This window comes from Helicoverpa armigera, chromosome 4 (genome assembly GCF_030705265.1).
Source record: "Helicoverpa armigera isolate CAAS_96S chromosome 4, ASM3070526v1, whole genome shotgun sequence".
In the NCBI taxonomy this organism is placed as follows: Eukaryota; Metazoa; Arthropoda; class Insecta; order Lepidoptera; family Noctuidae; genus Helicoverpa; species Helicoverpa armigera.
Window position 1 is genome coordinate 7245764 of NC_087123.1, and position 24697 is coordinate 7270460.

A 24697-nucleotide genomic window follows, 5' to 3' on the forward strand; every position below is an offset into this window, starting at 1 on the left:
TAATTAGATTAGAATTTTTATGAAACTGTGTCAAATAGGATATAAAGTATCATAGTTATATTTTTCGATTCCAGGTCAAGCAAGTACCAATGCAACTTTTCTAAGTTTGTATGTACTTTCCAAGTAATTCTTGGACACCAATGGCTGACATAAAGGTGAAGGAAAACATCTTGAGGAAACCTGGACTACTTATAAAGTCTGAAATCACCAACCCGCATTGAGCAAACGTGGTGATTAATGCTCAATCCTTCTCCACGTGAGAGGAGGCCTGTGCCCAGCAGCAGTGGGACGATAAAAAGGCTGTAACAGTTATATCTTGAATCATGAATATTAAATTAATAAAAATACTTGATTAGTATAATCGACTATTCTGAATCGAATATTCTATAGATTCAAGATTTATTTGCTGGCTCGTGTAGAATCTCTGTACTCACTCGTAGTGTGACATTCATAAAAAAAAATTACAAATGGCTTCCGTTTTTAACTTACGCCTATCGTAATCCTCTGTTGGTATGGTTTTTTAATAAGGTTGGGCAGTTTTTCTTTATTTCCATTGTTTCTCTAGTTTTCATTACTATAAATCATTTTCCAAGTAGAATCCAATTGATCTTAACGAATTTGACCTTCGCTGACTACGTGCCGGTAACTTTCGTATCTCGGTATTTGACGTTCATTTTAGACTTATTTTAAAATTTAATACATCGAATGGTGCTATGTTAGTGTAAAATTTTGTAACATCGTATATATATGTATATTGTAAGAAAAAAGAATGTAATGCAAATTGATTTGTGAAAATTATCGACCTTACTACTTACCGTCATAATATTTTTTTCTCTTCCAGGCTACTAATTCATCGTGACGAACGTGTTCGATCGAATAATTACATCGTTTATTTTTTAAAAAATGGGCATACAAGATCTTCAAACGTTTTTAGAAAATGAGGGTGTTGGAGTGGATTTGTTTCGAATAGCTAGGAACCATGCCGGCGGATTCCGTTTAGTTCTCGACGCGGAAGGATGTTTAGATCGTCTATACGGAGGATACTTTTCAGGTAAATATATTGTACATATTTTTTTGTGTTGTTCATCTTATTAGAATGCCAATTATTATCAATTGCAAAACTGGTTTTATTAATAGCAACAAAAATAAGGCGCTTTGCCCACGGAGCAACTGATTGGAGCAACTGGCAACTGGCAACTAGCTGTTTACATATATTTCAATTGAACCGCGCACACATAGCAACTCGAGTTTCGAGTTCTGGTAATCGTCAACAGTTTTCAGTTGCTGTAATCGATGACTAAGATAGTTCCTAATTGCCGCAACTAGCAACTGTTAAATATTATTCCGTCTTTGTTGGCGCCGTCGACGGCGACGACGTAATAAAATGAGAGCAAATGCTGCTTCTTCGATATCCACTGTCACACTGAACGCTGATCGCTGCGTAGATTTAGCAACTCGGCTATGAAAGTTGCTCACAGATTGCCATAAAATTGCGGCAATCGTAAACGTTATAGCAACTATCAACTTTTTACAAGAAACTTTTAAAATGTTGATAGTTTCCTCAACTTAAGTTGCTCCGTGGGCAAAGCGCCTTAAACATGCCTGTAGTCATTTGCATAGTTATGTCAAGCATTGTTTTATTGATATGTTTATGACCAACAACAAATGTTATCACTATTATTTTTTAAGGTAATATTTGTGACACCTTAATCATACTAAAACATTTAAATGAACTATGAACACAGTATTTGAATATGAATGTTTATTTACAATATTTGAATATAAACTGTTGTTCCAGATTGGGCATGTGGTGGTCAATGGGCACGCTGTGTCCAATTTTTAACCACACTTGCTCAAGCTCTCGCTGAACACCAAGTTGCTTTATGTGTCTGTTTCAATGGTGCACATCCTACTCCACCAGCATTACCTCAACATTGGATACAAACTCAGGCTACATATCGACAGAGGGTCAATTCTGTTAGTGTTATGTTTATGACTAATACAGTAAATAATATAAGAAATTGAATTAAATTCAAACAGGAAAGAACTACAGGGAAATGTTTAAAAATATTGCTTCATATTTAAAATCAACTAAGTGTCCTTTTAAAAAGGTTTTTTTTAGTATCTCTTTTTATACAGCAACCTGACTCCAAAGTGAGGCTATAAACAGTAGATTTGATGATTTTTAGAAGGACTTTTTTGGTAAGGAACCTCCATTGCTTCCTATTAATTTCTCATATACGTGTTATATCTTGGGGCATATTTATTTAGTTTGTTTACAAGATTTCTCCGAATGATGTATTATCAAGTTAAATAATAGAAAAATTATATTTTATTGTATTAACAGGTACTCCGCCACATTGTAACAAAGGGTACCCCTCCTCCCAAAGTATGGTGGGTACCACCAATGGGATTACATTCCTGTCTGCGAACAGCACTTAGATACCTCAACATCCCTATTGTAAGTATATTATGATTGATAATTTTAATTTAATCATTTGGGATGCATAAGGCTGTCTATCCACCGGAGCGGAGCTAGGCTGTGGAGTGGAGAAACTGAGAAATATTAACCAATAGGATTGAGGAGCGGTGATTTTGTGCAATCCTATTGGTTAATATTTCTCAGTTTCTCCACTCCGCAGCCTAGCTCCGGCCTGGTGGATAGGCAGCATGGAGTTTTACATGCACCTTTGTATTAAAAAAATTGGGAGCACTTGGTAGTGATCCAGTCATACACACACACAACTACATATTTTCATGAGATAGAACATCTAAAAACCATGCTTTGAAACTTTTCAGAAAACATTATTGTACCTATGTCATATTTGCAATCTTTATCCTATAGATGGTGTCATCTGATGATCACTGTCAAGAAGTAGTTGGTCTTTGCCGTGAGAAGACTTACGCCGGACTTGTTGGTTGCTCAGGAGAATATTTGGTTTTCCAACCACCAAGATACTTTAGTTCATCTCAACTGAAGCTGACTTACAGAGTAAGTTACAACTATTTTTTTAAAGTACCTATATAATTTATGCAGCTAAAATTATGTCAGCAGAACTGAAAAGAGGCTGGGGAGAGACTTTATTGTATCTATGGATGACATTAAAAAACCAACTAAACATTACACTTTACTTGATTCATTGCATATTTTATTTTCTTTATTTCTGTTAATTTGGTTTGATAGATTATGAATTGATCAATTTTATGGGGTATAATGTTTTTCATGATGTAAAATTGTAAACAAATGTATTGTATTATACACCAGCGGTTCCCTGTAGTTTCATCCCAGGAATACCGTAACTTGGGTCCTATCTCAGGCTTTAGTCTGTTTACCAAATCAAGTTGGTTTTTCATATTTATAATAGTAGTAAGGATTAAATATGTGTTTATTAATAATTTCAGTCATCTTTGGAAACTAAAGAGTATATGGTGCATGAGCTGCCACAAGTGTTGGAAGTGCCTCAAGATCGATTGTGCCTTATGGCCGCACTCCTTGGTGGGACCATCCTTTCCGAGACTAGTTTGACTGATTTCTATAAGCGTTTGGGAATAACGCAAAAAAAGGTGCGAAAGCCAATGATTAATTTCAAATTAAAAAGTAGTCTAGCTAATATTGCTTGCAATGTTAATATTCATATTGTATTGCGCAAAAATTTAACCCCTCTAGACTTCCAATTAAAAAAAAATAGAAAATTAAGTAAGTATATATACTAATCAGTGGTTAATATGTTCAGTAAAAGTTGATAACATTTTCAGCAGCAGGTGCCTCCTGAAGCTTTAGTAAAAGCCATTTGTCAATATGTCCGTGAGTTGCCATCGTCTGACATAGACGCTGCATGTATTGACGTATTTGGTGACCTTAATGATCTCCGAGCTGCCAAACTTAAACAAGCTGTTCAATATTATTTGAATGGTACCAAAGATGGTTTCTTGAAGTACAGAACTGCATCAGGTAACACATATTCACAGAAAAAAAAATGAAAATATTTTTAAGTACGAATTTCTAACCAATTTTTATTATAGGCCGTCGTCCAAAGAATAACAAAAAGAATCAAAAAGCTGATCTTAGCCCACAGGCAACTTCGTCAGACTTGGACACTTCTAAACTGGCAGCTGAATCATCTGAACATGAGGTTTTTATTTTATTCTACAGATTATCAAAATTGCTATAGTCATCCACGCCTTTTACATCGTCATCAAAACACCATTGGCATCCATTGGCAAATTGACAGATATTGTTGCATGATCACTAGTTCTAAATTTAAATAACTATTGTCTAAGTGCAAGTGACCTTTTTATTTGTTTACACTTCCTTCCATTTTTTTTTTGTTTTTTATTACATCCCCTGTGTTATTTACACTAAGCACTTCAGATAATTGAAAAACTGCAAACTCAATAAATTGCAGCAAAAAGGCTTGGACGACTACAAATTGGCAACAGCAAATGCATCCATTAACGCCGACTTTAGCATGGAAGAAAGGTCGACTGAGATACAGCACGGACTTGCGGCGGTATCGCTGGACTCCGGCGACGCGAGCGCAGCCAAGCAGCAACTGGTCAATCCGGCTGATAAAAATGAAAAACCACAAAGTGCTACTAAAGAGGTCTGAAATATGTTTGTGTGTAATTGATGTCGTTTTAGGTTTCATACATTTTAACAGAAATTACTATAGGTTAAGCTGTCTAAAGCGGTTCGCATTACCACATAATGATTTGATGTTAAAAGAATACTTGTTCCTGAATGCTGTCACATCACCAATTTCGGATGAACGTTTTGCTCCTAGAAGGAAAGACCATTTGTTGCAAAGAAAACGCGCCAACTGTTTTCGACTTCTGTACCTGCTGCAAAAGTGTAGTTATATCACAATAGTTATTATTATGATTATAGAGCCGGCCAGCGACGAAGGCTATCCAAAGCGAGGACAACTGTCCCCCGGCGCCGGCGGAGGTGCTGCGGACCTGCGCCGAGCGCCACGCCCGCGGCCTCATGCACCCGCACATGCTGTCCATCCTCACGCACCGACAGGTCACGCTGCCAGTACTCATGGAGGATGACAATCACCGCGAAATACCTTCAATCCACCATTTCTTTAGACCGGTCAGACAGAATGTTTATGCTATATTGTATAACATGCATCATCACCGCTTTATGGCACAAAAAGCTAAAGGTAAACCTTATACCCTTACATTGACACTGAAATATACGAATGTAGAGCATGCCCAATATTGTTTTTTGTTTTTCAGAGGAAGGCTCGACAAGTTCGTCATCGACTATTGAACGTCCTTGCACTGTTCAGATATCAGAATGGATATATTCTCGCGTAAACCCTGGGAAAAGTCCGGAAATTGTTCCAGGAGTTGTCCTAGATTGGCCTGTACCAACAGTGCAAAGGCTTTGGTTCGGGTGAGCTTTACAGCTTTTAGGTATCTTTTTCATTAGTCTTATTATTCAGCTGTTCAAACAGCAGAAATTAAGCCCACTTGCATACTTCATTTTGCATATTTACAACGTTTTATATTTTACTGTAATTAATTTTGTCTATAATTTTTGGTTACAGAACTGCCCAAGATGATAAATGTCGCCGTATGAGAGCTTTCCTCTCTTGCATGCGTTCTGATACTCCTTTGATGTTAAATACATCCTATGTACCGCAACATTTGCTAATATTAGCCACTGTGTTAAGGTAAGATTAAATTATTGAGATCAATATTGGAAGAATATTTCAAGGAAGGATTGATTTCTATTTGTATTTCTTGTTTAACCTCGCGATATGTTGATAAAATTGTAGCTTAAAAGGGCGTGACGGCATTTAAAGAAGATATCGCCTAATACCTTAACTGCTCCTGTACCTAGCCTCAGAGTATTTAGTTTCAGAAAAGTAATCCATTGTCGTGCTTATGTTGTTGCTAGATTTTTGGATGACACATTTACCTCCCGCAGTTTTCAATCTTGGGTCAAGTTATTCCCAAGATACGGCATAAAAGGTTTGAACCATTAATTACCTCTAAACATGCATGGATTTACAGATTTATAATGACATCTCAAATTCAAATATTGAGGCGACAAGAGTTGGACGCATTTTTGGCTACAGCTTTCTCAAACGATCTCATGAATGCGCTCCATTTGCAAGAAATGACCGTAAGTGTGAAAAGTGTCAGTAACGTTCTATAATTTTGAGCTGGTAATTGATCACCGCGTGACGCTTGTGGAATGACGCGCTGCGCTTGCAGGTGAGCGGCATCAACTCGCGCGGCGTGCAGCTGGGCGCGCTGGTGATGGCGGGCGCCGAGGCCGCGCTGCTGGCCAACGACGCGTGCGGCGCGCCCGTGCCCTGGCTCGTGGCCGCGCCCTGGCTGTACTTCGACGGCAAGCTGCTGCAGCGCAACCTGCACCGCGCCAACCACTGCAAGCACCTCGCGCAGCTCTGCGACAACCACCTCGACACTGTCGTCAAGGTATCCCAGCCTCTCCTCTCTCACTCTGTTACTCTTGATCGAATGGTATCATTTAGTCAATTCTGAATCACACGAACATTGTGATATATTTCGATGAAACTTGCAGTTCAGTAATATGGACTACTTAATAATATCATATTATGGGGCTACTTTGTATCTGTAATATATCTCACTAGCTTCTGCCAGCGGTTTCACCCGCATCCCGTGGGAACCTCTGCACGAACCCGAAAAGTAGCCTATAGCCTTCCTCGATAAATAGGCTATCTAACACCGAAAAAATTGTTCAAATCGGACTAGTAATTCCTGGAAAAGCGCGTTCAAACAAACTCTTCAACTTTATAATATTAGTATAAATTAAGTTAGTAAACCGCTAGTGGAATTGATTTGAACTGCTTTTCTACATTGGTGAAGTATTATTTGTTTTATAGGTGGAACGTATGCGCAAAGCTATCCTGGAGGGGTTGGAGGTGGAGTTCGCGATGCCGCCGCTGCCGCTGGTGGCGGGCGTGGTGGGCGGGCCGCTGGGCGGCTGGGCTCGCGGCCGCGGCCGCGGCGCTCGTCTCGAGATCGCCGGCGTCGTGGTGGGTCAGTGGGGCGGCGGCAGTTACCCCACACGCACCGCCCGTTATCCTCAAGTACGTCATTAACAAACAACTCAACCTCAACATAGTTAGAAGAAAGCTAGGCAAGTGATGATGTCCTAATAGACGCTGGAGGATTACGAGGGGTATGCAGCAAGTACTTGAAAATATATAAGCAGCATTTATCTGGTACATAGCATCAACTATCAGATAACTAACCAACTCTCGGTAACCAGGCCCGGGTCCGTCAGTACAGGTGTGAACATTGCAGGTGAGCTACGTGGGCTACACGCCGCCGCCGCGCAACGCGTACGGCGGGCGCGGGTGGCGCGGCGGGCGCGGGCGGGCGCGGCGCGCGGGGCCGCGGGCGCCGGCGCCGCCCGCGCGGGCCGCCCGTCGCTCGCGCCGCGACCAGGACGAGCCCGTCAAGCCCACCACGCTCACCGTTAACGGGTATGTTTGTTGCACCGAAATGAGGATGCGTTTATAAGACGGTTAGTCTGATACTAGTAGTGATACTATACTTTTTATATTTGCATACGTTTTGCCTTTAGAAGCCACAAAATTTAGTGTCGGGCCGTCACTGCCGATTTATGTCTATATCGCTCGCTTGATTTTTGCAGCAAAACCGTGAGACCCGAAGATATTAATCAGCAAGAGGAAGGCAGCCCACATGAAGACGCCTCTGCCGCCGACACTGATGCTGATGGTAAGTGAATTGAAATGTTACAAATGATCACTAGTTTCGCCCTCTGCGAGAGATACAAGTTACTAGCGCGCAGACTGGGGGTCCGTTCACACAGACCGGCTCGGAGAGCATCGGCGCTCATTTTTCTTTTCACACAGACCGGAATCGATCGGCTGAAGGAGGATGCAATCGGAGCCAAACGTCTGCGAGGCCGAAAAAAATTAACACGATCGGAGCCGGTCGGCTCCTCTCATTATTTTACACCAATTGCCTTCGAGCATTCTTAATGACAAAATAAGGCATGCAGAAATAAAGCTTACTACAAATACTAAGTCCTCGATTTTCTACGTGTTAAGAATTTGGTCTCCTCTCCGAGACGGTCTGTCTGAACGTACCCTAAGAAACAGTGCACGTCTTAGGGCGTATTCAGATGACATGCGCTGATCACGCACAATGAACTGAAATATCTCATTTCGATGACTATTGGATGCGCAGGAGTGATTCGTCTTTCTCAAAATATTGGTACGGCCACTATTCAACGTTATAGTTGCAGAACACGAAACACGGTTTTCACATCTCCATAAAGTCGTCTCGTTTTTATTACGTTTTGCTAAATAATAGCGATAGCCATCTGACAACACACAGTCGTTACCTTTTTGGTTTTTAATTATTGTTAAGTCCATTTTTAAAAGCAATTTGAATATTCACACGCGCCTTACAATGTTCAAAAGAACGTTTAATGCTAATTCTGTACAATACGACTAACATCATAATTTGTTTTGCAACTACCCGCTGTATACGAATATTAACAATGTTGACTTTCATGAAAATATCTTGAACTATGACTAATTGAGCTACTATAATAGCTAACCACTATAATTATAATTTTTAAAAATAATTTTACACAAAAATTTAAATTCCTACTGGGAGCCGTAAAATATTGAAAAAAAAAAAACTATTTAGAAAGTGGACGTTTTGAGAGTTGACCTTATGGGAAGTGGACTTTTCGGGAATTATAGATTTGTCTTCGTTATGGGAAAGTAGACGAAATGGGAAATAGACATTTTTGGGAAGTAGACGTTTTGGGAGTGTGAACGTCTTGGGAAGTTGTCGTTATGAACCTAAAGGGTTGGCGCGAGGCGTGCGCGTGTCGTGTGAATGCGCCCTTATGAGGCTACGAATTCGGAAAGGGCGGGTCGAATGGAATTTCTCTAAGTTATTCGTAGGAGCATGCAGTGCCCTGGCCCGCGTTTTAGCGTTTTGATGAGCGTCTACAGCCAAGAAGAATCGATCTAAACAGGGACATTAAATCGTTTTCAAAAATAAATTACCAATCAAAAAGAATTTACTACATAATTTAAAAGCTGGAAAAATTTATGTGTGAGAAAACTGTGTCGAGAAAACATTGCATTAAGTTGCATCCCGGCGCACGTTAGCCGTACTGTAGCCACACTTGTATCAAACGCATTTATTTACCTATATGTATGCTTTTTTCACAGGTGCACAGCCTCAGAAAATGAAGACTGCCAAAAATGCCAAGAAAAATATGGGTAAAGGAAAGAAAAAAAGTTCCAGCCAGAAGTCTGACCTCGCTCAAACAGTGGAGGCAAATGGCCCACTTGATAAAAATAAGGTGACTGCTGAATAAATTACAGCAACCGCACAATGACAACAGTTAACATAATTATTATGGAATTTACAACAAAGCTTTCCTATTCTCTTTAGTTTTTTATCTAAACTCTTAATAATTTAGGATCACATTAAGATTAATTTAATCTCATGATATATTTTAGGTGGCGGAGCAATGCCACAATTCTGAAAAGGAACACATTGGTCAAGGTGATGCACCAGTTTCAAACTAAAGTATTCATATTGAAAGGTAACTTCGTTATTGTTTTATTTTTATTTAGTACTGATTTGAAATCAACTTAGTTTAATTTTTCGTGGCTTGTGTTTTAAATAGTTCAGTAAAATTGTTTTATATATTTTGAGGAAAGCTTGCTATAACTCAGTTATACTATAAAAATGTAATAACATTTTTTGCAATATTTCACGGTTTAAAATCGTATCGGCAAATAAGATAATACACAATCAAAATGTATGTGTCTAAACACTTCTTGGGAAAATACGTCGGAAATGTGATTGTTTTAGCACGTATTTGTGAGGTTGCATAATAATATTTATTCCTAAAGGGGATATCCACCAAATCTATTTTAGAGATTTTGTTATAGCTTGGATGGTGACTAACCACCTGTTAAAAGTATACGTGCCTGAAGATCTAAAAGACTTCCCTATTTTGAGACTGATTTTGTATTACTTGAATTGACACAATAAGTGTTCAATTAATAAGATTATTAAAGACAAGTGAGGCTCATTTTATGCCCCAATAAACCCTACTAAGACGAATATGGCTCTGGTTATTTTGTATTGTACTATAAGGAGACCAATAATACTGTAAACTGAAAAACAACATCTATATTTCTAGAGAAAATGTGACCAAAGGGAAATAGGTTCTATGATTTGAGATAGCAAATAATATGGACCTAAAAGCACCCACTATTTGACGAGTGATATTTAAAGTATAATTATATATTACTAAATTGACCTGTTGATTGTTAAGTCATGTTTTATTGAAAAGTGAGATGACTTAGTACGTAGTATGTTTTATTTTTAAGCATATGAGTACTAAGTCAATATTATTTATTTACACATAGTATATTTACAATTTACCAAATCATAATTTTTTACTTTTAAGATGGTTTGGTCTATGAAATCCCTATCAAATTAATAGAATAAATCGTCTTATGAAATGACCATACACAAAAGTTTAAAATACTTTGTTCTCACACAGTAAATGAAAGCCCAACTTGAACAGAATAACGAAGTTTCATCAATGATTGATTGCATAGACTAAACCAAAATGTTTTCAGACTTGTTTTTGGGATTTCTTGAGTCATTGTTTAGGCGTATTTGATGTGTGTGCGAGTGTTGTTGTGTTTAAAATAAAACATGTCTGAATAAACTTTACCACCATGGTCACTGCAAATAATATGATGGCACAAAAAGCTACTTCAATGTGGGACTGTGATCACAAAATGTTTATTGTTAAATGTTCCATTCAATAGCGAATGAAAATGGGACATAGTGTAAAAAGTGCATTTATTGAATGATTCTTGGTGCTTTGAAATCTGTGGGACTGCCTGAAACGAGTCTGAAACTCATAGATTTAAGTCTAACGATAAACGTTTATTAAAACTGAATGAACATTCGCATCTTGATACTTCCACGTAATATAGGGTATTATTTCGATAGGAAATCGTAGATTTGTTATTAGTGATATATTTATATGCATTTTTGGGAATTTCAACATTGCGAATGTTCTTCACTTTATATGTATTTTTGTAAATTTGTTATATTGTTATACTTAAATTTAGCTGGAATGAGAAACATCGATATAAGGACAGTCTTACTAAATAACTCGAATGGTGAATAACTGTTGCAATTGGTTAAGTAAATTTACATTCCATTCAAATCCTTCCACGGTAATTGCACAGTTCACGCCAGTCGGAAATGGAACTTAATGAAGACTTTACAATTTTGAACGCTTTAAACCCTGGCCAGAACATAATAACAAAATATGTTGTCACAATAACATATATAAATATATATATAATTGATTGAATCTTACAATCAATTAATGATCAGAACTTGAGTGCAGTGCACACATGCAGCAGCCACAATGCTGTTCCAAGACACTAATGCAAAATGCAAATCAAAGTAATGCCTCTGACTTGGTAAGGTCGCCACGGCAGTGGCAGGGGCGGGGCCTTCGTCCTCCGCCCTGCAGAGCTCGAGCGTTCAACTTGCATGTGGACGCTCACATTGCAAAGTATTCGCAAGCTGTCGCGCTCTGCGACATGCACTTTATATTATACATTTAAACATTTATATAATTATTGCTTGCTTATTAAATAGACACCATGTTAGCGTTTAGAGTTTTAACTTCAATGTATTTTGATTTGTTTAAGAATTATGTATAACATTGGTAAAAGCATGTGACAAATAATAATCTTGTAATATGGGAGATAATACTGATATTTTACCACTGAAAGGTACTCTTAAACTGTAACTAAGACCTAATTCAATTATTAAGATACCTTCGTTATTCTCCATTTTCATGTTATACATTACCACATACTTAAAAACTAGATATGATTCAAAGGAGGAAGTAGATTTTATTTATCTCTTTTAAATCCATTATTCACTATAGTTTTAGATTATTCTCAACAATATGATAACTTTTACTATCTACCTACATTTTATAAATTTTGTTTGCTGACAATGGTCATGATTATCAACATATAATAATCAAAATATATTAGAATACTTGTCATGTTAAACATACATTTTTCGTAATTGAAGTAGCAAACGTGGAACCGTGGCTTTTTGAAAACACTTATAACTTAAGAAACTACGTACGTAAACCCGCAATGTGAAATTTTAAAAATTGTTCATTAATTTAGTTTATGAACACAAAAAAATTTGGATGAAATTTAAATTGTAAAGAGTTGTATTTGTCTTCAAATAAAACGTTCCATTACTATACAAAGATATTTTATTTCATTCCTTTAATAGTAACCTTTTATGGACCTGTGTAACAGTTGTTCCTTCTAAGTTTGCGATATGATCAATGACAATTTGAGCAGCATCTTTGATGTCGTTGTATTGATGAAGCAATTTCACTTGCACATATTTTTTCTCAGTGAGCATTTGATCAATTGCTGTTTCTGTCTCCAACAGTTTGTTGTATATTTCTTTCATGTTTCTGGACATAGTCTGTTTTCCCTGTTAATTAAATATGAACATTTTTACTATAAATATATTATGTGTAGAGTAGCGAATTTCGTTATGTACCTATTGCAACTGTAACAAATATGGTTTTATCAAGCCAATATCAATTGATCACTCACAATAAGACAATATCAACTCAAAACTAAGGCTTGATTGACACTGCATTGCTGCAAGCAGAGGTTTGCTAGCAATGTACTTCTAAAGCCTGGTAAGCCCGCTAAGGCCCCACCCAGTTACCAGTCTCCGTGGCATGGATTGCCCAGGTGGCTATTGAGATTGAGAATAAAAACTGCCAGTTGCCATCAGGCGGCGGTATTAGTTCATCGCTAGAAAATACCGCATAGGCCCATTTTATATTATGTGAAGTTGAGATCGACCAAAATGACGGTAATAAATAGGAATATTAGGAGCTATTCAAAGAAAGTTAAAAACCAGTTACTTGGAAATATACTTTATTCAAGATCATCAACATCAACTGGTTCACTGACACCCATAGCACAAGCTAACATACTATTAATATGTCTTCCTTCTTCAGCTTTAAAAACATATCCACTTGATTTGTCTACCAATTTTCTTACATTTTGTAAACTTTCTTCTTTACATAAATTAACCAATTGAAAAGTAACTAAGCTATAATCTTCAATTATAGAAACAAAAGCACTGTTTAATTTCTTATATCTACTGGTAAATACATCAGTGTCCAAGCAATCTAGCAAATAATTCAAATCAAGCACTTCAGTATAGAAATCTATTCCAAACTGTAACTTATCTATATGTTTTTTTAATAAATCTGCTTTTGTCAATAAATTGATATGAGGTAATCCAATTTTCAACATTGCACTTAGTGATAACATCAAGGCTGCAATAAATTTCCCAGCATCAGAACAATGGTGTGAATCCACCAAATGCACAACACATAATTGTATGTTCCCTTTATTGGAAAGTTCAGAAAATATTTTGCTTAAACTCTTATGATGACAATACAGTTCTACCTGACCAGGTAAGTCAAATATAAAATTAGTATAATTGTCGCCTTTGATTTGATCCAATAACCAATCAATGTTCTTTTCTAAAAATTCCATGCAGTACAACAACGCACCATTGGGACCAAGATTATGTTGATCCATTACTTCCTCAAGGACAACTAATTGTCTGATATCAATATCAGGTTTATAAGATGTTAGATCATTTGCTGGATCCAAGTTAATAACTACAACATTTCTTCCCAGTTTTCGCAACAATTCTGACATTTTCCAACAGTATGTTGTTTTTCCTGCCCCTGGAGGTCCCAAAACCAGTTGACCATAATATTTTTGTACAGACTTAAATCTTTTTGCACTGAATGTGTCCATGTTAAGACTCTGTTTTACTTCTTATATCTATAATTATATCTTTGCAAGCCTTGACTGTTTCAATATCATATGATTTAAGATTTATAAAAATATAAAGTGGTTTTGTAATGTTAATTGCTTCTGCCAAGTATCTCGCTGCAACTTGCTGCTCTTCTCCTGAAGCACCAAAAATAACTTTTGTAGTATAAATGTCATTACTACCTAGAGGACTGTGAACTTGATCTTTTTGTACCATGAGCATACTTCCAATCTTCTGGTATTGTGATACAAGAAGCATTATTTTATCAGAATACTCTGCAAAGACTATTTCTGTGTGAACATTATCAATATCTGCTGCTATAGATTTGAACAACTGTTGATCACCTTCATTTGGTGTGTGTTTTATAGTTAAATTTTTCATAATATCTAGCAGTTCCATTTTGATAAATATCTAAAATAGAAAAGTAAAGTGAGTAATCCTGATTACATTAAAAAATGAAGGAGGATGTCTTTATTCATAATGGATTTACAAAATCCAACATTTTTTTGTCCAGCTGTGTGATAACAGGATCTGATTGCAGAATGGTTTCTTAATTACTTAACAAAATTCACCCAGAGAGTAACTAATAAGATTTTGTCAAGCACAATAAAATGGATCGAGTGATGCTATGCCATGAGTAGCAGCAGTTCTAATGGCTAGGACTCCAGGGACAGGAATCAATGTTAATGCCTGTGCAATGCATGAATAATAAAAGAAGGACATATAATATAATTATTTGTATCCTATACTGTTTAGTTGGGTGCAATTTATAACTTCAACAACATAACCAATAAGTACCTAATAGAACTACACACACAGTTTGAGAAATATTCACATAAATTATAACGTACCTTCAACAATTTCCAATCTCGGGTTAATACTTAAATTTACCAATTATCAATCGGGATGCCTCAATTTAATCGCAATCGAATAAAATAATGATATCGCAATTTTATTCCCAATCGCAAATATTTGTTTTCGTCTAGAAATGAATGAATCAATCAGTAACGTCAAGTGTGCATCATAGAGCATATAGCAAAGACTAAAATCATCGGTCGGCACTAGAGGTCAGTGGTCGGCACGGATATTGAGCGCTCGGCGAAGGAGTGGGGATCGATTTGCGCAAAGTATACTTTATGGCGAGAAAAAACACACACCCTTTTATTATTTATTTTTTCCTAAGTTCCCTACATAATTTCATACTGGCTCAATGATTTAAAGAAAGATTTTATATTTATTTATTTAATTGAGAAATGGTTTCTAATTTAAAATATAAGTTTTTTCTAGTTTGACAAAAAAAAACTACTACGTACCTTGGTACTTGTTAACATTTTTGACCTCGAATTTAATTTATTCTTTAATATAAATTATAAAAAAGAAAAATATATTTTATAAAAATTGATTGGCTATGACGCGATGCGCTGCGGGCCAATCACCGCTTTTCCCCGCCCCGCGCCTCACTTCATACCACCAAAGTGACCCAATAAATCTCTTCTGAAAGTCAGCGCTCAAAATCCGCTCCGATGATTATATTAGCTACGCGGCTACACACTACTACGATATGCGATAGTATGCATTTTCATGTAATATAAATCTCCACACTATTTGCGTCTTTCCTCGGCGACGGTAAGTTACTCGGTAAAATTGATCGCAGCCAATGCGTGCCAGAATGCTAACTTTCGACTTATCAAAAGTGTCCCCGAAAGGCAGAGATGGCGTAACATAAGGCCGCTTAACAACCAGAGATGTGCTATGCTGATATGCAACGAAAACGTAATAGCATAGCTGAGACAGTTTTCACTGATGCTAAGCTATGTAGCAGTATGAGGAAGATGTGCTAAGAAGTATTTTTGCGAGTAGGACGCGCAGCTCGACCTAAGTATGCCGTACGTTAAATTCGTTTCCACCACTGCTACGCTATGTGCACCAATGAATATGATTGCATGCAAAGTAGTCTAGAAAACTTGGTGGAGGTGAGGCGATTGCCCCCTGAGTAGTGTTAGTAGTGTGGAGATACCTTAAGGCGCAATCTAGACAATCAATAAAATTACGCAATAAATACAATATTGTGCAAAATTATTAATATTTAGGTTTAAAATTGGGGCCTGCGCAATGATTTTAATAACAAAAATATTACACATTATTTTATTGTAACATTGCAAAATTTTATTGTAGGTCTAGGGACCGCCCTGCCTTAGTACGCACTATTTACATATTTTTGAATTTCATTATTTTGGAAGTCTGGCAATATTCCGTTTTTCATATTTCTGGTAACATTGTCACGACTGTCTGACAGATTTGTTTTCTCTTGGCTTGTCAAATTCTGACAAGATGGTACTGTATAGTTTTTGTAATTTATATCTAAATTAATCTTATTATTTAAGAAACATTGCAATCCAAATTCGAAATAATTTATCTTGTATTTGCCATGTGAAATGTAAATTACGTGTATTAGTGATTTTCTGAAGATTTTTGAATCATAACCTGTAAATGTTCATTGCAGACGAAGGGTACTTCGAGCTTTGGTAAGCGTCGTAACAAGACACACACCTTGTGCAGAAGGTGTGGCAGATCGTCCTACCACATCCAAAAGTCAAAATGTGCACAGTGCGGATACCCTGCAGCTAAACTCCGTTCCTGTAAGTACTAATGTTATATATGTTGTTTCTTCGTTTCATGAGGCCGGTGCCTCGCTAGAGTATGAAAAGTGAATTTTCTAAATGAAACAGTTTATAAAAACCGCATAACGATTTCAACTTATTGTTATTGTTGTAAAATCATTGTCAAATAACTTGATATAAATGAAAATCACCACACGTTTGACCTGGCAGTTAATATTGTATATCTCGTTGATGGGTGTCTTAGGACTTAGGACTGATAGAGTCTTGCAGGTTGCAAGGCATGTGGAATATTTTTATCAAGATAGCTATAGAATCTTTGCCAGACTTGGTATTGTATGGTGATTACATTGTTTTTGTGATGTTATGAGTACTGTGCTGGGACCCTGGTTTAGAAATTTGTTTGTTTAAACAATGTTTACTCTTACTCAGATTTAATAATACTAAAGTAATTGACAAATGGAGCGCAGACAACAATTGTCAGCATAGTAATACAAAATGTACAGGTAAAATAAAGTTGGCCTAACTGCTATTTACATGCAATTGGTCCAAAGTATAAATACAGTTATCCATTAGTTAAGTAAAGAAAAATCAACATAATATATCGATAATCCATTACACTTGAATGTGTCATCTTATCGAAATAGAATAAGGCTAATAGGACACAGCGATCACTTGAAGTCAAGATATTTGGTGCTGAAAGCATTCCTTTTGACAACAGTGTTATACTTTTGGGCTCTAATGTAAATGCAGACTGTCTATTCAGAGTCTGTTGTCTTTATCCTTAAATTATCCTACTCTGATTGAAGAAATATTTCCCACATAGAATATTTCTTTGTATAATGTAGGTAAACTATCTGAACTCTGATCATTATGAATGTTCTGTAATACGTTTATGTGATCTTGTATTCAAACAATTTTATTATTACCCATTACAAAAGGATATAAAAAATTGGAGAATATTTTATCATATTTATAATGGTAATTTTTTCTTTTTTATAATTTTATCTACTCACTTGAGTATTTAATAAAAATGTACACTGAACATAATAATTTAATTTTTACAGACCACTGGTCAGTGAAGGCTAAGCGCAGGAAGACCACAGGAACTGGCCGCATGCGTCACCTGAAAATCGTGAGGAGGCGTTTCCGCAATGGCTTCAAGGAAGGCAAACCTACTCCCAAGAAAGCTGTAGCCTCGTCGTAAACTTACTGCTAAGCTAATAAAAAAACAAACCTATTTCACGCTTTTATTTTTAGAAAACCCTTAATGAATAAAATATTTAATCACAACATGATCGGGTTGAATGGATAACAAATTTTCACATCCAAACTTTTTTTTTTTCGTTAGAAATACATATTAAATTTTTTAAATCAATCCAAGACTTAAATGTTTGAATTAAATGGATTTTCTTTCTTTCAAGACATGGAATTTTAAAAATATTCAGGTTGAATTATCTATACTAATATTATAAAGAGGAAAACTTTGGTTGTAATGGATAAACTCGAACCGATTACTACTGGACCGATTTATAAAATATTCTTTCATCATTAAAAAGCTATATTATCTGCGAGTAACATAGGCTATATTTTATCCCGGTGCGGGCAGTAGCTCCCACGGGACGCGGGTGAAACCGCGGGAAAATTTCTAGTAAGGATATTTCCCTTGATTATTTGATTTAATTAGTTACGTTTTATTTTGTAAATGGAGCATCATTACATAGTATAAAACAAAGTCGCTTTCTCTGTCCCTATATCCCTGTGTATGCTTAAATCTTTAAACTACGTAACGGATTTTAACACGTAACGGTCATTTCATGATTTTTGCCATCGTTAAAAAAAGTTTATATGTAGTGTACCTACTATACTTACATCAAGTTATCCCGTTGCGAAGCCTATCCTTCCGCGTCGGGACTGTGGAACCCTAAAATTTTGCTAACCTGGCGAACAGAACACCGATGGAACAACGACAGACAGCGCCACCTAGGTGAAATATATGAAAATAACTCCAACCAAATCAGTTCCACCGATTAGGAGTTACTGGAAAAACATACGTACAGAGGGTAAGTTATAATTCATTTAATAATGCGTGATTACGCTGATGTCGGAAACTACTGGTCCGATTTAAAAAAATATTTATTATGTAGGTACTTGTTGTTTCCCGCGGTTTCACACGCATATTTTTTATCCCAGTAGAAGTCGGCTTGCGGGTAAAACAGCTGGCAGAAATTATTAAAAAAATATACTCCAAGCGACACTTAGCAAGCGACAAGCAATTTAATAATATCCATGTTGTTAGACAAGACTAAGTTCAAAATTATTGTACTTGCTTTGTATAAAGTAAGTACCTATTAAAATCATCTGATGACGTAGAGGCGCGAACGGTACGGGAGGCGCGGGCGCGCACCGTGTTCGCAGTCGTCATAGCACTGAGTAGGCAGAGGCAATCCACCTCACCGCCCCAGTCCGACAGTCAGTCCATAGATAATACACTATATAGAGATAGATACGCAACTCATCGTTCAAAACAACTTACTAGCGTGAAAGTTAACGGGCCCCCGTCACAAGATGGCGTGGTTACTTCATGTATGGTTAGGGTAGATGGCGCTTTTCAAGAGTTCTCTTAAATATGTTTTTAAATTTGAAAATTGAAATCACTGTTTTAAATTCAATTTACTGTAAATTGAATTTAAAACAGTGATTTCAATTTCCAGTTTCAGTTTTCAGTTTCCAACTTCTAGTCTAGTCAATAATATTATGGGAGATAATAAAAACAAAGATAAAGAGTACATTTATCGGCTAAGTATATTTTATTTCCTTTTTTTATGTGTATTACAATATTTAAATGCTTGTAACTTAATTTCATCATTTACATCGAAATTTGTTATTTTTCCGTTAATTATTCTATTAACCCGGTGCACCAACTGTGAATGATTAAATTAATTGACATATTAATTATAAAATCAATTAATTTATTTTTATGAACTATACAAGTAATTATACTAAAATCACAATGGCAATTGATGTAAAATTTCATTTTTCTTTCAGATATTTTATTTCAGGTGAATCTCGTAAACATGCAACAATCATATAATATATTTCATTTAATAATTTTATAAAATCATCACATGCATTAAATAAGGATTTTTCGTATAATCTATTTCATAATTAAATGATTCAAAATCAATTTCCTTTCTTAATATATCATTAGTACATGTTCCACATTTTTGAACACTTTACATTTCGATTTTTACAATGTATCCTGCTACATATTTTTTGATTCGGCATGCAAAATCGAGTCATTCCATTTAATTTGGTTCATTGTATTAATTAAAGAATCAATAGGAAAATCACCACTAACCAATTCAATTTCATTGTTTTGTTTTTCAGCAAGAAGATCTTTGAAAGATTGCAGTGATTTATTTTCATCTTTCACAGTTGGCACTTACAGAATGGGGCGAATTTAAATTATTAAGTAACAAAGTTTTGAACGCATTAATAAATTGTAGGCACGAGGGATTAACATTTCGTATCCCATTACTTCTAATGTTACAAAAAATTTTCAAGAGGGTCCTGATTGAAATTTCTGGTTAAAAGCTAGTAACTTTATATTTGATTTTTAAAACTCCCACATTTCTTTAAACGTTTTAATATTGTGGATCCAATTTTGAAGGGATGGCACTTTTCATATCTTACTTCTTCTGTACCATCCCGTTTTTTATAGTTTAAAAGTCATTGAATCCAATATAGAACTACCTCTGTCCATAATCTAAAATGAGGAGAATTATTCATTACACACCCCTTGAAAATTTTGGATCACCTGTATATGAATGTCCATTGAAAGAATCAAATAGTTTGTCCATAATAGAAAATCAGCAGTTTCTTCGCACTCCGCCGAAGAAGGTTGTGTTCTGAAACAATATATTAAATAAGTACTAGAATACAGTTCATATCAATCTTTTTGCTATTGTGGACCGAAATTAAAGAAAAAGAAAGAAAATACATTTATTCGACCCAGATTAGGGGACACAATAAAAACAAAAATACAAAATTTAATTAAAAATTAAACGGTGTCACGGCTGTGTCGAAAGGCACAAACTTACAAACTTTAAAGTGGCAGTAACGATTTACTGTGCGTCTTTATCAGTTGGTTCAGTAAATAGTTGTGGGTGTAAATATAATTAGTAAGAAACCAACATTAAACTATATTTTGTAGTTTCATAATGTCTCAAATTTTTATTTCAATATGATAATTTTAATTTATTATTTCATTTCAATTTATAATGTTATTCCAACAATATATCTTATGCATCTTAAATATTGACATAGCCAATTTTAGATAAATTATTAGATATGAATTGTATTTTATTTTGAATTTTATCGAGAGAAATAGCATCTCAATTGTTTGTTTTAAATATTTTGAACTTATAAATGTAGCCAGGACATCTAATATTATTTTAAAGAAAAATAATGAACTTTCTAATTTGTCTGTGGAGAATGAAGATGGTTAAAAACATGTAAATTAAAAATAAAAATCTAATTTAGTAAATTAATAGCATTTTTTAAATATAGAAAATAATGAGAACAAAAAAGCATACTTACTTGCTAAGAATCTCAATGCTGATGATACCCTTTGGCTGAAAACTTGTGCAGCATATTTCACTTTCATTTTGGAATTTCTCTTTATTAACATGGTTTTCTGTTAATTTATTAACAAGCCTAATTTCATCATCCCAACATCTAACTTCAACAGCATCTCCAAATGTTCACTTTGCATACTTTGTTTTCCCATCTTGTACAAATTTCAAATGTTTGGCGAGTAAATTATTTCTCATTCCCTTTAAAAGATGTGGAGGATCAAATAATGGGAAGACCTTTGGTCTTCAAACTCGAAAGCTTGGGTCTATATTCATTACCCTCTTGTAAATATTTGCGTTTTGTGTCTTCTTGAAGACTTTTATCACAGAAATATTTGTGGCTGATTGGTCACATATAGTGGCAATAAATCAATCCAGTATTGGAGATTTCTTTTATTATTGTTTTGATCAGCTTTAAATCGTCCTTTTCGTGGCACCTGGCAAAATGAAAAAGCATAAAGGTTGTTTCACTTTGCTTTTATACCCTTTCATAAAGACCAAGGCATGATCTGCGAGTTTTTGTTTGTCTGTGCCCAAAATCTTCAAAACCAGTTATCTGTTTTAGGGCAGGGTTGTAAAACACCGAGCCAATGATACCTCATCAAACAGATTGACCAACTTTTTCTGCCGGCAATTTTGCTACTGTAGCTTTTTTTAAATATCAGGATTGAAGCCTGGTTTCAGTTCAAATTTACTCAACATTTTTTGTGCGCTTTGATGGCAAGACAAACATTTTTCGCATGAGGTTGTAAGCTTTCTGACTCTGTTTGTAAATGGTCAATGCCATGATTTTTCGTTAAATGTAAATCCCTGCTCGTGGTTTCTTTTTCCATTTCATTTGAGGAAGTAAATATTTTATTGCCGCGCATTTTATTTAACTCTTTCAAAAATGATTTTGATGTGGAAATTTTCCTGCAGAGAGTTTCTTGTTATTTTGTTCCTTTTCTTTTCAGCTTCAATACTTTCTGTTTTAACTTTATTCTTCTCTTTGGTGACGACTCGTTTTAAATATTGACAAGTCCCTCTTTCTAGAACCCGTAATTTAAATTATGTTACACCTCAGATCAAAGAAATAGTGTTACACAAAGTTTTAATAGAATTGTGATAAAAATATGTTACATAATATTGTTCTGTTATTATATTATGACCAGAGATTGGAAAGATTGAGGAACAGATACAAAAGTGGAGACTTCCCTACACAGCAGATACAAGCTGATAAATATTTTTATGGGGATTTTATGGGTAAACAAAAATGGATATAAAAAGATCATTCAGACTCATACATTTTGGGCCTTTTCTACCAACGAAAAAAATGGTATGGATGGTTAGAACTAGCTATTTGGATGAATAATTATTATGACACATAAGTTGTAGGATTATATCAAGTTATTATTATTAACCATTTAATTCAGGTTTGTTCGAGATTTGTTATTGTCTTACATTTATTGATTCCGCAAGCGCGGAAATAATCCTACCTAAAATTATAAACGAAAGTTTGTAAGTTTGGATGATGTTTGTTATTTCACGAAAAACTACTGAACGGCTTTGGATGAAATTTGGTAGATAGCTTATACCCTGGAATTAGACATAGGCTTTTTTCCGGTATACGGTGAAACGGGACGCAGTTAGTATGAAATAATCCTATACTAGTATAATATTAAATGTTGTGAGGATGTTTGTTCTTTCCGCGAAAACAACGGATAGATGAAACTTTACAGTAATATAGCTTATAAAAATGTAATAACACATAGGCTTCACTACATAGTATAAAACAAAGTCGCTTTCTCTCCTTATTTCTATGCGCTTAAATGCCCACTTCTCTCGCAAGAAGTTATGACCTACAGTGGAACAAATTGGAATCTGATGATGGAAAGAAAACCTAATGTTACAAGTCAAAGGTCAATTGTCAATAAAATATTTACCTTTAGGGCGCCTGTCTGTAATGCATTCTGTACATCACTATGAGTGGGTAGAGCTGGATGGCTCAATGACAGCAAGTTTATCTTGCGAAATTAATAAATTCGACCTGCCCGACATGTCCCACCTTCAAAGTTTGACCCTGGTAATGTAGAATCTGCGTTTATTTATAGTTTTATAATTATGTAGAATAGAACAATATTCATTTAATTCAGAAGATAGCATGCATCAATTATTTTTGGTATATAATATTCATTTTATTTTCTCTAATTAGATTAGATCAGCAGTGCCTTATTTAATATTTGAGGAACAATTATTACGAAGGCGAAATGTGGTTTTGTTTCTACAAGATTTAAATAACATAAGACATCTAAATAGTACCTGAGTTGGTATTGCATTTGGAGTAAGTCGGTGATCGGCTTCAACACTCTTCATGTCGCAAAATCGAATTTGGTTATAAATGTCGCCTTCTCTGTAAAGCTTTATCTAGTACTTTTCCACGAGTTAAACTTTCCAAATGTGGGTATTCAGGTTTGGAAATCGGTGCAATGGGCCTGAAATCAGAAGTTTTATACATGAACAAATCACTCTCATTAAATACCGTAATAGATATCATCATCATATGTATAAAATTTTAGTAATGTACAGATACCATCCTTGAATATTAATCTAACACTAAATAGCCGAGGCTCAGCAGCACAAAGCATTGAAGACGGCCACAGCCCAGCGGCGTTATCAGCCGGCACCGTCAGCCGCAAAGAGTAGCTGTAGAAGCGATAGCGCGATTGCGGTGAAGCAAAGCGCTATTTCGCCGCCTTTGTCATTCCATACACCATAATACATTTTTCTTGAAAGAGAACATATTAAAGGTTGTCTGTAAAGATCGCTTTTAGCAAGACCACCATTGTTACACCCCTTTGGTTATTGTTTTAAAATTGCATGGTGTGTAGCAGATACCAACCACCACCATAACAAATGCCAACAAGATAGATATTCATCTATACTACCTCAATTCAAAGTAACCTGGGCAGGCAATTTTCGACCGCTTTGAATTTTTTGTTTTTTGTTTAATTTGACAATAAATGCTTAGTTCACACAAGTTTATGTTTTAAAGGAAAATCTAACATATCCTAGTTTGCGTATTGTTGCATGCTGCGAACGAAGTTAGCACATAGATACAGCGGAAGCGAACAACAAAATTTTCACACTGCACGCACCATATCAAAGAGCAACTTTCTGAAAGTATTCTTCCAGCACCCTGCAATCCCAAACAGCTGAGACCGAAGTCATGAGTCTATTATCAATAATTCTTTCTTGCCAAAACCATCTTGAATTTTATTAAATTGTGTCATTTGAATTTAAGTTGGCCTGTAAATAAGATCGCGACTGACGAGCTGATACGGGCGAACTGATGCCATGCCACTGTAAAATCATAGTTTTAAACCTGATGAAGAGGGCCAGAGCGGTTGTCTTATCGTAGATTCCCGAGTTGATTGATTAAGTTAATGTGCAGTTTCAATTGTTTGGTATCAACAGGCATCTGATGACTCGCTGATGATGACCGACAGATCGCACGAT

At 35.6% G+C, this 24697-nt stretch overlaps 3 protein-coding genes across 9 annotated transcripts; 2 read left to right on the plus strand and 1 right to left on the minus strand.

The window, feature by feature from the left end:
• The first annotated feature begins 377 nt into the window (after positions 1 to 377).
• LOC110379001 (constitutive coactivator of PPAR-gamma-like protein 1 homolog) lies at positions 378 to 12334 on the plus strand. Of its 6 annotated transcripts, none has more exons than XM_049847332.2 (19): positions 378 to 528; positions 842 to 1051; positions 1799 to 1977; positions 2348 to 2461; positions 2846 to 2992; positions 3403 to 3564; positions 3757 to 3952; positions 4024 to 4133; positions 4407 to 4604; positions 4889 to 5168; positions 5245 to 5404; positions 5559 to 5684; positions 6028 to 6154; positions 6232 to 6456; positions 6885 to 7091; positions 7309 to 7490; positions 7661 to 7746; positions 9225 to 9358; positions 9519 to 12334. In XM_049847332.2, the coding sequence occupies exons 2-19, from the start codon at positions 904 to 906 to the stop codon at positions 9585 to 9587; spliced, it is 2850 nt and encodes a 949-aa protein (XP_049703289.2). In that variant the 5' UTR covers positions 378 to 528; positions 842 to 903; the 3' UTR covers positions 9588 to 12334. The 6 variants fall into 6 exon arrangements, with proteins under 6 accessions (XP_049703289.2, XP_049703292.2, XP_049703291.2 ...); XM_049847335.2 differs by having other exon boundaries at positions 6028 to 6139; XM_049847334.2 differs by having other exon boundaries at positions 3760 to 3952.
• A 677-nt stretch (positions 12335 to 13011) lies between these two features.
• Positions 13012 to 14970, minus strand: LOC110378990 (GPN-loop GTPase 2). 2 transcript variants are annotated; one of them, XM_021338471.3, is made up of 2 exons: positions 14799 to 14970; positions 13012 to 14084 (listed from the first exon to the last, which is right to left on the minus strand). In XM_021338471.3, exon 2 carries the CDS (start codon positions 13926 to 13928, stop codon positions 13029 to 13031), a length of 900 nt encoding a protein of 299 aa, XP_021194146.3. In that variant the 5' UTR covers positions 13929 to 14084; positions 14799 to 14970; the 3' UTR covers positions 13012 to 13028. The 2 variants fall into 2 exon arrangements, with proteins under 2 accessions (XP_021194146.3, XP_021194143.3); XM_021338468.3 differs by having other exon boundaries at positions 13012 to 14358.
• Positions 14971 to 16149: 1179 nt separating this feature from the next.
• On the plus strand, positions 16150 to 17805 carry LOC110379005 (large ribosomal subunit protein eL37). The gene is made up of 3 exons (XM_021338489.3): positions 16150 to 16281; positions 16451 to 16586; positions 17633 to 17805. The coding sequence occupies exons 1-3, from the start codon at positions 16279 to 16281 to the stop codon at positions 17770 to 17772; spliced, it is 279 nt and encodes a 92-aa protein (XP_021194164.1). The 5' UTR covers positions 16150 to 16278; the 3' UTR covers positions 17773 to 17805.
• The last annotated feature ends 6892 nt before the right edge of the window (positions 17806 to 24697 follow it).